General features: G+C 33.1%; 1 protein-coding gene and 1 pseudogene across 1 annotated transcript; both read right to left on the bottom strand.

The window, feature by feature from the left end:
• Nucleotides 1-712: 712 nt before the first annotated feature.
• LOC114424373 lies at nucleotides 713-6,630 on the bottom strand (annotated as a pseudogene).
• Nucleotides 6,631-9,068: 2,438 nt separating this feature from the next.
• Nucleotides 9,069-13,685, bottom strand: LOC114423699 (UV-B-induced protein At3g17800, chloroplastic-like). Its single transcript, XM_028390549.1, has 2 exons — nucleotides 13,078-13,685; nucleotides 9,069-10,141 (listed from the first exon to the last, which is right to left on the bottom strand). The coding sequence occupies exons 1-2, from the start codon at nucleotides 13,410-13,412 to the stop codon at nucleotides 9,337-9,339; spliced, it is 1,140 nt and encodes a 379-aa protein (XP_028246350.1). The 5' UTR covers nucleotides 13,413-13,685; the 3' UTR covers nucleotides 9,069-9,336.
• Nucleotides 13,686-15,145: the final 1,460 nt, after the last annotated feature.

Below are 15,145 nucleotides of genomic sequence, written 5' to 3'. Positions count from 1 at the left end.
CTTACAAATGAGAGAGAGAAAGAGAGAATGCAATTAAATTAATGGAGTGATGCATGCGAGGAAACTATGAAACGTGTTTTTTATTGTTGAATTGTCTAAACCTTATTATTAAATAACCCCCCTCTCTTACACGGGTCAAGCTGAACAATTTTATAAGAACGTGTTTAGATGACAGATGATGAAGTGAAGGAAATGAATTACTAAGAGAAATCATGTATTTTATTTGAAAGTTTAAAAAAAGAAATGAATGGGAGAGAAATTTCTATAAGAAATAATTGAGATGTCATACATATGTTGGGCAGAAATGTTTTTGGAAGAAAATTATGAATGTAATGATTTTTGTCATATATATGTACCAAATTGTCATAATTTTAAGTGGAAGAATTTTTTTCACAAAATTGATTACACAATTCTGGTACTCTCTACTCTATGTAAAAGTGTAAACATCAAATTTCCTCTAAATTTCACCCCGGAACCCCAAAACCGGGATGAAATGAAAAGAAACAAGCTTTAAATTGAGTATATTTCTTCTATTCAAGTATTTTATGATTTGTTTTTTTAAAATTCCATTCGATTCCTTTATCAGCATATGTTAAGCTTATCACTTTGTCAAAGGCAGAAAGCACGACCACAAACATTGTATGGCAAAGAAATGTTTATTACATCGACTTCAAACATTGTATAAGTGATGCAAATATACCAGGAATGGATATAAATCAATTTGATTTTCTATTTCACTTTGCATAAATCTCCCCTCATAATAATTTCTTCTTTCAGCCTTGTCTTGTAAAGAGATTATTCACAGCAGATTAAAAGCCTTATTTACAACTTACATTATTCTATAAAAAAAATCACAAAATCGTCATTGTCAAAAAACTTTTGTTTATGTATGTTTCTATCAGTGATCAACAGATTTCTCAAAACTGGATTTGGACCTCATGGTATACTCTGCAACAAGTTGAGCAAAAGAAGACTTATTCTCTAGCAAAGTTGTTGGGGTGTCATACTCCTCAATAAGTCCTGCAGCAATGTCTAACCAAATCAGACAACAAAACATCAAGGTACAAAGAATAACAAAGTTCTATGAAGAATGACAGCCTTTGCTGACCTTGATTAAGAAGCAGAACCATATCACTGTCAATAACCGAAGTTATTCGATGTGCAATGGTAATGACTGTAGAGGCAGAAAAATGTTGCCTAAGAGTTTGCTGAATCAAATTATCCGTAGCTGTGTCAACTGATGCGGTGGCTTCATCAAGGACCAAAATCTTGCTTTTCTTAAGCAGCACCCTACCAAGGCACACCAACTGCCTCTGACCCATACTCCAATTCTCACCATTCTCACTAACTACAACATCAACTTCCACATTAGCAATAAGTTCAAAATTAGATTTACTATATATTTATATTTTCAATAAGGTTCAAGGACAAACCTGTGGAGTCAAGCTTTCCGTCTTTCTTTCTAACTTCATCTCCAAGTTGACACTTATCCAGTGCCTATTTAAAAGAATGTAAATGAGTGAACACAATACAAATTTGAAGAACAGTTGAAAGTATAAGCTTTGGGACAGAACCTAGTGTCTACATCTGTTCACAAATAAAACCAACCCACCTCCCAAATTTGTTCATCAGTGTACTCTTCCAGGGGGTCCAGATTATTTCTCACTGTCCCTTCAAACATTGTTGGATCCTGAGGAATAATGCTTAGTCTAGACCTCAAATCATGAAGCCCAATTGAAGAGATGTTGAAGTTGTCAATCATAATTTGTCCGGAAGTAGGCTCAACAATTCGGAAAAGTGTTTGAATGAGAGTGGATTTACCACTTCCTGTTCTCCCAACAATGCCAGTTTTCATTCCTCCATGAAATTTGCATGTAAGACCACGCAACACCAGTGGAAGATGTGGAACACATCATTACAAACATAGCACAAACATCGTGTAAAAATTATGCTATGAAATATGTTGGCAGAATATTTCTGTTTCAATGGTAGCTTATAACCATTTAGGAAAAGAAAACCTTAGCATGAATTTCATAAATCAAAAGTAAAAGTAAAAAACTTTAAAAACATAATAACTCAATCTACCTGCAAATCTTGTATGTCAACCTCACCATACGAGGGCCAAGAAGGATCTGGCCGATTGTCTTCTACAACAAGGGGAGGCTCGTTAGGAATACTAGTATATTGAAGTATTCTTTCTACTGATATAATTTTGTTCTCCAAATTGCAGAGATTCCATATCACCCAAGCTTGTATCATGTTCAAATTAAGTCCATATGTAACTGCTAAACCAGCAATTCCTTCAAAGCAAGAAAATTATATAAAAGGGAAACATAATCAATTCCATATTACATTAGAAGATTAAGTTTTGATTTGTAACAGATACTAGATGGGAACTGCATACCTGGATCTATGATTCCCGGTGGAATAGAAATTAAGAATATTAAGGAAAAGGCAAATGTGATAGAAGACAACATATCTAAGCGGAAGCACAGCCATTCCATGGCACCAACAATATTGAACTTTGGCCGAGAATACCCATCAGTCAGTTTCATATTTGTTTCCTGAAATCTTGACTGATGATCAAAGCATCTAATGGTTGAAGTACCAGAAATTGTTTCAGCAAAGTGTTGAATGATTGGGGCTTTGCAGACTCCAACTAAACGTGATAGTTCTCGAGCTGAAGGTATATAATATTGCTGCAGAATTACAAGTTTATAAGATGTCAGCTATCTTCATATAATATTGTATAATGGAGTCAATTTTACAAAATAAATGTGGTACATAATCTGTGCAGGTAAAGACATTGCCAGACAAGGATTTTAGTAATGCAAGAAATATGTTATTATCAAAGGCTACATGGTCCAATTAATACCTGATACCAGATGCTGACTGCTATCACAGGTATAAAGACAATGAAAACTTGCCATGCAACCTGAGACATCACTGCTATAATTCCCAGAAGCTGGATCATAGAGAAGGCAAATGAGCCAATTTGATAAGGAATGTCAGTATCCACTGTACTTTGGTCAGTTGAAGCCTGCAAGAGAACAACAGAAAGAAAGAAAGACAAGTGACCAAGTATTCTATACTTTATACTTGTTGAAAACAGCTAACAAAATAATGTGGTATACATACTCTGTTCAGGACTCGCCCACTTGGAGTGGAATCGAAAAATGACATTGGAGCACGGAAAATGCATAAGTGCATCTTATTGAATAGCACGGTAGCTGTCTTGTAACCAAGTGTGACAAGAAGCATTGATCTGACAAGGACACAGAAAGAACTTCCAACGGCCAGACCAACATAGATTACTATAAGAGTCGATCCTCCAACAGGTGGCTCCACATCTGTTGAGATGGGTGTCGCCCAAGCCATCCAATAATTGCTTCCAATTTGAAGAGCTTCAAAAAGAATCTGAGCCAACAATATGAAAGGTACCAGAGCTCCTCCATATGCTGTTGTGATATAGTTCCAATAGACCCAAAACCCAACTTTACCTTTCTCTCTTTCTTCTTCTTGAACAAGCTGGCCTTTTGGTTCATCTTTGCTTGCCTCTTTTTCCTTAAAACCATGCGTACTAGAGACATTTAAATCTTGTTCCAAGGTACTTATTTCATTAGATGTTGCCAGTCCATCCAATGAATCCAGTGTAGACAAAGCTTCTTTGTGTGCACCAACAAGCTCCATAAAATCAGTCCCACTATTAAGAAGATCGGCATACTTCCCACATTGAGAAATTTTACCATCTTTCATGACCTAACAATAAGGATAGCATGACAGAATTATAAAAACAAACCTATTTTTACATAATGACAATAAATTACAATAAGTACTCACCAATATAAGGTCAGCAGCAGGTAAGAACTCCACTTGATGAGTGACATAAACCACTGTCTTTGAACTTAAAAGGCCCAGCAGGCATTCCTGTCATACATGAAACAGATAGATTCACTTGGTAAAATAATAATACTAGTGCCATGCTGTTGGAAGAATAACATTTCAAAAGAGTTAAATCAAGCATTATTTATATTTAGTAGTGTGCAAACAAAATAGAGTAGCTCGGGTTATATTGCACATAATAAATAAAATAATGAAACCAAATTACCTTAAAGAGGTGAGAACCTGTGTGAGCATCCACAGCACTAAAAGGATCATCAAATAGATATATATCAGCATCTTGGTAAAGAGCTCGTGCAATTTGTATTCTTTGTTTTTGTCCACCACTCAAATTTATTCCACGTTCTCCTATAACTGTCTGATCCCCAAATGAAAAAATCTCCAGATCCTTCTTTAGGGAGCAGGCTTCAAGTACCTTCTCATACCTTTCCCTATCCATGTGTTCACCAAACAATATGTTATCCTCTATCTTACCACTTTGTACCCATGGAGACTGAGCAACATAGGCCTTTGTTCCGCAAACCTTAAGAATGCCTGATATCTTAGGTACTTCTCCCAATACACAAGAAAGCAAAGTAGACTTGCCCGATCCAACAGTTCCACAAACAGCAACCCTCATCCCATGAAAAACTGAGATTTATATTTTGCAATGTTGGGTTAGGGGAAGATAAATCCCAAGAAAAGTTTCCATCAATTACTTCAATTGCTGTATCAGAACTGCCCCGAGGAAGCTTCTCTACAACATCAGACCGCAAGTCATCAAGACGAAGGAATGATGAAATCCTATCAAGAGAAACTTTAGTCTGTGCTATCATTGAAATTGTATCAGGAAGATTATAAATGGGCTCTTGAAGAATCCGAAACGTTGCAAGTGCAGACAAGATCTTTCCAGATTCAAGGGGGACCCCTATCAGCATACAAGCACCAAAGGTAACCACAGATATAAATGTGGGGGCACCCCAGAACACAAACGTGGTCATGGCTGTGGTATAAACATATTTCGTTAACCAGCCTTGCTCAGTTTTCCTGAGCTCGGTTATTTTCGATAGAAACTTCATTTCCCATCCTTGTAGTTTGAGGATCCTCATGTTCCTCAAAATCTCGGATGTGGCCTTCATTCTTGTATCTTTTGACTCCATCAACTTATTTTGAAACTTCTCCTGCAATGATCCCAAGGGAACATTTGCCAACATAACAACAAAGGTTGCAACAAGAGCAGCAATTGAAGCAAGGCCAAGGTTCTTATACAAAATCAGCAAGGCCAACACAACTTGCAGTGCCACCATCCACAAATCATGCATGTACCAACTGAAGTTGCCAACTCTTTCAGCATCAACAGTCATGAAATTGATTATTTCCCCGGAAGTGTGGCCCTGCTTTGACTGACAAGAAAGGGTGAGAGCCTTGTTATAGATCATGGTGACAAGCAGCGCTCGCATTCGAATTCCAATTTGCTGCAACCTAAAGAACCAATGCCTTTGGGAGAGGCACTCTACAATTTTCGCAAAGAAAAACACAAAAACCAGCACATAGCCCTGGTTTTCATACTGACGCCGTCCATCAAGGTACTGAACAAAAGCATCAATAAGATAAGGACCAATAAAAGAAGCCAAGGTGTTTAACAATGCAAGAAAAGCTGTGAAGAGAATGTCCTTCCAAGCTGACATTACCAAATTCTTCACAAGCTTAAGTGTGGTGATACTATTAATTGCATTTGCATCAGAATCAGCTTCAAGTTTATCCCTGAAACCTGGAAAAGCACCAACTACACTATCTCTGGTATCCAGTTGAGGAACATCATCAAGGTCCAAGGTTTTCTTGTTGCCAACAGCCACAAGAGGACCCACCCAAGAGAAAGTGAGAATGCTGAAAACTCCAGCATGTGAAAAAGGGGTAACAGTGTCCCCACCCGTGGCCTCTTTTTCATTACCAACATTTGCATCACCATTCAAAAGAGGTTCCTCAATACCGTTGACATGACCCTTGTTTTTCACAAAATACGCCACGAAACAGAAGAACAACCCGGCACAAGTGGATACAGCATCGGAAACCAAGTACTGAATTGGTCTCTTGGAGAGAACAACAATGTCAACAACGAAGGAATAGCAAGAAAAAACGAGGTAGAAGGTGCACCAAGCTCGGAAGAAGAATGAGAACCTGAATCTTTTTTCTTCTTCACTGAAGAAGAGGACGAAAGAGAACCCTTTGAGCAGGGAAACAGAAACAACGCCCCAAGCAAGTGTTTTAAGCGCCAAATCCAAAAGGGTCGACACATTTTGCTCTGACCAGCCACTCGTGTACCAGTAGAAGTAATTGAACAAACAGAGGACGAAACTGAAGACAGAAAGAGCGAGAGAACAAAACACGGTTGTTTTGAAAATGGTGTTATTGTTATTGCTATTGTGTTTCTCCTCCTTAGAGTGTTCTTCCCTGGTTGTTGGTGTGAGAGTGACTTTGTTCCAAAGCCATGACAGAGACGACGCCGCGAGGAAGGGAAGGTGGATAGAGGCGGATAACGCATGAAGGAAAACATAAAACATTTTTGTTGTAGCAGTTAAAATGGACGTTGATGAATCAAACAAAGTTTGGTTTATTTTGTGTAAGTGGGAAATGTGCAGAGAAGTGAAGTAAAAAAGAACAATATAAGAGAGACGGTGAGTCAAAGGCGAGATGAGATGGTATTCCTCGGGAGTAGGTTAACGTGGTGGCCAAGGCTTGAGTTTAGTTGAGGGAGAAGGCCAACGAAGAATGAGAGAAGAGTTATACTATAATTTATTTAACTACTGTATATTGTTATTGATGTCAATTACTTATTGCTTTTCATAGGGAAATATAATTAATGAAATTATTATAGATAATTAAGCGTTTTCTTTGATATATTTTAGAGTAAATAATTAATAATAAATACTAATTAGTGTTCTTAAACATTAAGGAAACAAGAGTATAAAGTAAAATTATGTTATTTATAATTTTAATATTTTTTTATTTTAGTTTCTTAATCATTTTTAAGGCACTATTCAGCAAGACTCATAATTAATTTAGTCTTTAAATTTTATTGGTTAAAATTTATTAAAAATTATTACTCTCACTTAAAAAAAGATAGATTCATTAAAAGTATTGAAATCTAAAAAAAGAGAGATCTCTAAAAATATAGTTTTTTTAATAAAATTTAACTGATAATAAAGTATGAAAAATGTATCTAATAAAAAAAATCATTTTATTATAAAAACTATAAATTTAAACCATATAATTATATATAAATAGACAAGATTAAAAATAGTTATTAGTATTTATGTGATTATTTAAAAAACATATTTTTTCATTTTAATCATTCAAACAATAATTTATTTCTGTAATTTTCTTTTCATAATAAGAAAAATTAAATGTTCATACGCTTTTATTGTATAATAAAAAAGACAAGTTGAAAATAATATATTAGTCCTTTTTTTGTGAAAGAAAGTAGGAAAGGAGGGTGGCCTTTTTCCAGAAAAAGGAATAGGGTTGGAAGATCTTGGTCGACAAGGAACACACTCTCATATTCTGTGGATGTGAAGAGAGAGAGTGAAGTTTGTGGTGGCCGAAAAGAAAAGGGTTTTAGGTTAGGATTGCAAATGTACAGTATTGCACTGCAATTCCAGTTCCCAGTCAAATGTATTATATATAGTACGAGATAAAATAAGATCATCTAGCCTATGTTATTATAACTATTAATTTTAACTACATGTAACAATATATTTTAATGTGAGGGTTTTATGGAATTAGTTTATTTCCTCATGAGTCCTGAGTATGCCACTCAATTGTTTTTTCTGTATTTATTAAGTATTTGAATTTGATTAGAATTAGTATTTTAGCTTATATCATTAAAAGTACAATAAGTATATATTTTTCAATAAATAAATTATATTATTTACATAATAATTAAAAAAACTTAACGATAAAATATTTTTTAATACGTTAGTTATATTTTAAATTTACAAAAAATAAGTAAAATTATAATATAAGGTTATTGTTAATAATTTTTAAAAATGTATATTAAAATTTAATTTAAAAATATATAAAAGAGAGTAAATTAAAATATGTTAAGAAATCAAATATACAATAGAGATAAAAGGAAGGTAGTTTTTAAGATAATTTTTTTTAAAAAAAAAAAACAAGAGGATCATATCATTTCATTGACAAATAAATGATAAATACAAGACCGAACATAATCAAATCCTCAAACATGGTTAGTAGCATAACATCTTGTCAATGCCACCCTTGGTAACCTATGGGCAACAAGATAGTATGATAAATTTTAATTTTTTTTATGATAAATGATCACTTATAACTAAATAACAAGTAAAAAAACTCAAAAAAATTGTTTAAAAAAATATTGAGATTTTTTCCTATAAATCTTAATTTTAATTATTTTAAAAAAAATTATATATCATAATTTACTTTTTATCTTAAATCTCATTTCGTTGGACTTTTGAATTAATTATTTTTTATCTTTTCTTCTTAAATTTGCACTACTTACTTTTTATGTCAAATCAATAAAAAAATAACGTGTTTTGATTTGAATAATTTTTTGCTTATCTTTGAAAGTTTTATCAATTTATTGTTCTTATTTAATATGATAAAACATTTATTATTAATAATATAATTATTACTCTTTAATTTATTTTTTATCAAAAAATATTTAAATTTAAAAATATTCACTCAACACACAAGAAACTTCCTACTGTAATATAAAGTTGTCAAATGAAATAAGAAACTATACTTTAATCTAATGTAAACAAATCCCTCATTTTATTAGAAACATTAAAAATGGTTTTCTTTTAATGATTTTATTGAAACACTGATTAGTTTAATCAACACGGAATGTTGAAGAAATGGATCATGACTGCAAGCACTAACTCCCCGTTGGTAACAAGGCTGCAAATTTATAGCACATTTGTATCCATGGCAACATACACCGTTAGAGTGCTAAAAGCTATACTACTCTAAAACTACCATTAAAGCTAAGAGGATGATAAAAGATAAAATTCATATTTCATTCATAATCATTCATAGCAACAATAGCTATTTCAATATAACATAACTGGGCCTTTTTGGGGAAATATCAAATAACATAAGACTCAATTGAGATGCATGGGTCAGCCCTCTATCATATACTGCCAGACTGAATATATAGTTAAAGAAATAGTATTCATATTTAACTGAACAAGTTCAAACATAATTGGAATTATGTGCAAATGAACAAGTAAAATATTTTTTCATAAGGACATTCTTTGTCACTATGTAAAATCTCTATCTCCATTCTTTCTTAGCTAACCAACCTACATTATTTAGAGGTAATGCATCCTATACAAAATAAAATTAGCCTAAATCTAACTAACTTTATATACAATGAGAATTAGCCCAACAGTGTGGAAATTCATTTACCAACATGTTCCTTCACTCAACCACTTGATCTTTAAGCTTATATACATTGTCAATGTAATCTTCTGTCTCCCACAGGAAAGATCCAAAAGCAACAGCTTCCAAGACTAGCCTCCTCAGACTAGAAAATGAAGTTACAATAACATCATCATGCTGAGACAAACCAGATTTCCCATCTCCAAAAAGTGCATTACTATGACTCTCTACCAAATGCACAGCTTCCTTGGATCTCAGTTTGGCACATCTCTCAAATGATCCAGGGTGAAAGCCCGTAACATAACATGTTAAATCCTCGATTTCCTCTTCCTGCCCGATTAAACCATGCCATACAGATCGTATGTCACTCTTGTTGCCAAGCATCACATCTTTTGGCCCAGAACGATACATGTCCTGAAATGAAGGGCCGGTCTTGTGACCATGATGAAGATCATGGTCAGACAAAGACAGACTTCGCTCTAGGTTGTACCTCAATGAAACTGACTTCAAAAAGTAGCCATATAATATGGAGGCGACATAGACTCGGGCAAGCCAGAATTGTCGAATAGGAGTCGTTTCCCAACTCTCCCTTACACTAGGATTTGATCTCAAACCTGTCACGGTACTGACGTGTTTCCTTATGATATCCAAAACCTCCATGCTGTGAATAGACTCTAGATCCCAGTCCTTAGAGGGCAATATTTCTAGCCTTCCATTGTATATGCAACTAGAAAGCTTTGGAACCAAATGAACCCTGATCTCGGAAAACTTGTATAAAATCAGCAAATACATAACATCTTCTATAGCAATCATAGACTCATTCTCTTTCACTTGTGCAATCCTCCTGCATTCAGAAAACTTTTAAGTCAATACACTATTAAATGAATATCCACAAGTATTTATAGTATGAAACATTTTCCATGATTATTTATGCACAAAGCTCTAAAGTCCAGTCTGCACTGCATCAGATGATTGTAAAATCAACAACTTAAAATAATATTAACATTAATTTCTTAGACACCAAAGTTTTGTGTGGCATCACTTATGGTCAAAAATTTTAAAACCGAACAGCTTTCCTCCAGATGTAGGGAACTGCCACAAATACTCAATAACAGCTAAAGTTTGGTTAGCTAAACAACAGGAAACAGGCTCACCAAATTCAGATAAACTTGGCAAGCTCAGAAACATTTAGATGAAGAAGAAACAAGAAGCACGGAACTACTGTCACAGAAATCCAATTTTTTGAGCATGGTTATGCGAAATGATTGGAAGTACAACAAACCAAGATCACAAAAGTTTTTTGGAAAGAGGTCTTTATGAGAAAATTAATATTTTACAATTATCTTTTTTATATTTATTTTATACTTTTTTCTTTATGAACAATCTAATATTTAAAAATATGAAAAGAGACAACACTCATTTACACATGAAAGTTTGAAGTGTCTTGGAGCTAGATAGTAGAAGAACATGCAAGGAAATGAACAAAAGGCCCTTTCAATTCCTGTGTTTTCCAAAGAGTAACAAATGGATAAAATACTCTGATCAGACTGCAGGGATTTCGAGTCATACATAACCAACAATATAAAGCATACATGTATTAATGTTGTTATCCCTAGCATGACCAGACAAATAATCACACAGATGGATGTATCATAGATTATAAATAGCGATTGATGTGATGATGTCCACACTCCACAGTTTCCAACCATTTTATCCTCTTATATTATTATATTATACATAAGAATACAATGAGGATAAACAACATGGCCAGAATCAACAGATCACTTGACAAGCTCCTTCCAAGTTCTTAAAAATGTTCTTAAACAATGGTAACCAAAATAACCAGCAGATGAAATTAAATGTTGATTCATGATTGTAGAAAACCCACTCATGCAACACTTCTTTGTAATAAAATTTTGTATGGAGGACTGGAAGCGGGAGCGAACTCATTATTCTTACAATTTGCAAGAATACATTCTATTACCTTCTAAAATATATGGTGTGCCATGAATACAGCATTTGGTTCCATAAAACTATAGAATATAATTATGCAAATATCTCAATTGGTAAACAACTATAAAACATTTTATTAGTATGGGAAATTTTATCTGTATTCATCCCTGTTCTCTACAATTCTGGAAATGAAATCATTCATTTAATAGACCAAACCATTCCAAACTTGACACAACAAATCCAGTTTGCAATTATCTGCCTCAACTCTGAACCCAAAAGCTACTTGCCCCTCAATGACATAAGATAATTTCATAAAAAAAAACAGCTAATACTGTCAGAATATATAACATAAGATTCAAAATAGGTCCATCCCATTTGTTTCTGGAATACGTTGATACACCTCACATTGCCCTTTCCCCTGATCTATGTTATGCATATGCAAGCTGTGGAACTGTTGGACACTTATTTCTACATTGCTAGTCATTTTCTATGAAACAATTTGATCTTGATGAGAACTACTGTCCTTAGGTAAGTACTTGATGATTATCTACAGAGGCTTTAAAAACAAAGCAATAATCCAAAAATTTGTCAGAGTGTGCAGCTATCATTTGGCACAAATTGTTGAAGCAAAATACCTGCAGCATTAAAGTTGTATATACTTGTCAACTTCTTATGTGATAAGTTAGTCTTTTAACTTTTCGTCAGCTTCCCAATCATGTCAATTTCAAGGGGAGTTGTCATCTCAGATATTTGTAGGCTTCCCTCTTGATTCTTTTCTATCTAGTTCTTATCTTGTTTTCTCCGTTTAAGGAAAACTTTATCCACTCTTTAGTTGGACTTTTTCTAACTCTCTCTTTCCTCTATGATAAATTTACCTTCCAATCAAAAGGAAAAGAACAAAGACATAGTAAGGGTGATCACAAAACAAACTATGCGAAGCCTTTTAAGGTTCAAAAGTTTTGCCCTCCTTTTGTTACATTCAGTCATTCACTGTCACTAGCCTCTACCAATTTAGAGTAAAATACACCAGAACCTTCTTTTTCCTTATATATGGGGTCAGTAAATATAAGTAGGTTCAATCTTACATAAAAGATGCCTCATGCTCGTTTCCAAATAAAACACCAAAAACACAACTAGTTTAAGGTTGTACTTCTACATCTAACAACAAAACCAAAAGAGGAAGAAATGCAAGTTCATACATAATGCAAGATCAGTAAATTTCCTCCATATGGTGGTAGGGGATGAAAGTTTGAGGGACAAGTTTCATATGAAAAAACCACCACTGAAATTTCCACCCCCAATGACCTAACTACATATATACATTAAAAAAAAACAAGAACTTAGTTAAAAATCCACTGTACCCTTGTCATTCAATGATGAATTGCCAAGTACGATGGTATTTGAAAAATCATATCTTGTAAACTTTTAATAGATAATCAGTGTAAAAAAAATAGAATTACAGCGTGACAGAAATAAAAAGGAAAAATTACAAATATATACATGCACATGCACTTTGATTAACATGAAGTCACAAACTTCACCCATCACAAATAAACACAGATTGGAGTTATAAGGTTGGCTGATTGGAGTTATAAGGTTGGCCTGGTGGTTCAAGACAGAAAAGAAGAGGGAGAGATCGAATCTCTTCCACTAACAAAAACTAAAAAACGAATATCTAACTTTTGCCAATAAAAAAAATAAATAAATAAACACGATCATCAACAATTCATAGACCATAAAAAGAAAGGGGGGTCTCAGAAAAACAAGAGTGAAAACAAAACTGAAAGAAGAAGAAGGGGTATTTGAAATTGGTGAGAAATTACGTACCTGTGAAGCAAGGCTTCATCAGAGTGGTGACTGAGACGCATGCGAGCAATAGCAGAGTCTCTGTCATCACTCAGCATCTTCAACTCTTCCTTGGCAAGCACGTGGAACAGCTGGCGGCGGTTCTGCAACACGCCGCTCAGAAACTTCCCCGCCAGGGACCGTGGCTCAAGGGGCGCGTTCTGGCTGCTGAACTCGCAGTGCCTCCTTCCCGCGCTCGCTCTCACCCTCATAACTTTGGGGCACACTCTCAAGTTCGGTTTCAGTGAAGATGGTTGTGGAAGAGTGATCATGCTCCTAAGGTGGTGGTGGTGGTGGTGGAAGACACAGTTTTCCATTCAGCAAGGTTGTGTAGGGTGACCCAGATAAAAAAAAAAAAAAAAAAGCTTTTCCTTTCTCTATGGGTTTGTGAATTGTGATGAGTGAAGTGGTATGGTGCAGAGTAACAGAAAAAGCCTGAAAATGAGGTTTGTCTGGTAATAGGATAGGGTTTGTGGAAGGAAGGAATGGAAGGATTTTAGTTATGAATGAGTTTTGAAGATAAGTTGGTGCTCTATATAATATGATGAGATTGATATGAACTCTGTACAGTAGTTGTAGTATTTCTTAAGTGAAGAACTCTATAAAAGCAGAATTTCCTACTTAATCAATCTATCATTTCATTCCATTCAAATCATAAATCCATGCCGTACGCATTTCACTATTTACACATATCATTAATTTAATTTAATTTAGCATTATTAATATTATATGACAAAATTTAAGTCAAATTTTAACATTTAAAAAAATATCATTCATCAACCAATTCAACTGGACTTCTTATATGAAAAACTAAAGTGATTATCACTTTTAATATGAAAGTTTTGTTCTAGTAAGTTTTTTAATAATAAAATGTTTATTATTTGTAGCTAATAAATGTTTTGATTGATTAATATATAATAACTTAAATAATTTTGTAAGTTTCGATTTGGATTATATGATGTGTTTTTTTTCTTATAATAAGAAAGTACCTTAGACTTCTATTTGAAATAAATGTTATCTCTAATTGTTCAAACTGAAAATCAAGTCTCTATCTTTTCTATAGGACATAATTATTAAATCACTTATATCAACAACTTTCAATAAATAAATTATATTTTAACAATGTTAATATAATTTTTATACAGGCTCTCTTAATGTGAAAGTGTTGTTATAGTAAAATTTATTTGTAGGTAATAAATGTTTTAACCTATTAAAATATAATTAATTAATAATTGTTTTAGATTTTATTTGGATTACGGATTTATGATAGTATTTCAAAATGATTAATGTTGAGATAGATCTTCAAATAAAATATTACTATTTATTAATTTATTTATTTATGATAAAAAAAATTAAAATGTTATTTTTTAAAGTAATCAAAAACCCAAATTTGTGATATCCTAAAAAAAAAGAATATCAGAATAATTATTTATTATTTAATTTATCATATGTAAAATTTTAGTATTTTAGAAGATCATATGTAAATTTTTGGAATTGATTATTTTAGTGGTACCGAAAAGAAATGTGGACATGTAAGGTGGGTTTTAATGTAAAACAATTGTTCACTGTTCAAAAAGATAATCTCTAGAAGAATGAGACGTGGAAATGCGCAGGCAAAGCAAGAATAAAATACAAAAGAAAGGAGAAGCAGCCGGCCGAAGCAACAACGTAACTTTATGACTTATTTTATAGAGAAATGAGAAAATATTAATATTGATATTTTTTATTTGATTAAAAAAAATATTTGTTCGAAATAATCTTTTTATTTTAGTTTTTAGTTTTAATTTAAATTTAAATTTTTCTCTTATTTTTTGGCCAAACAAACTGATGATTAGGGTGCCTCAAGTTTTCAAGAATAGATAAGATTCGCTTTTTAGCTTAAGATAAGATCAACTTGTATGCATCTAAATAAATCTCTTATTAAAAATGATATTTTATTAAAAATTAACTCAAAACATCAAATTGCATCTCGTGCAATTCTATTAATATTTTTAAATTTGGATAATATTTTAAAAACTAAATTTAAAATTTTAAAATTATAAAAATATGT

The sequence above is a fragment of the Glycine soja genome, chromosome 8 (genome assembly GCF_004193775.1).
Source record: "Glycine soja cultivar W05 chromosome 8, ASM419377v2, whole genome shotgun sequence".
Classification (NCBI taxonomy): Eukaryota; Viridiplantae; Streptophyta; class Magnoliopsida; order Fabales; family Fabaceae; genus Glycine; species Glycine soja.
The sequence above is the reverse complement of the archived record's forward strand: the minus strand, read 5'-3'. Positions and strand labels throughout refer to the sequence as shown.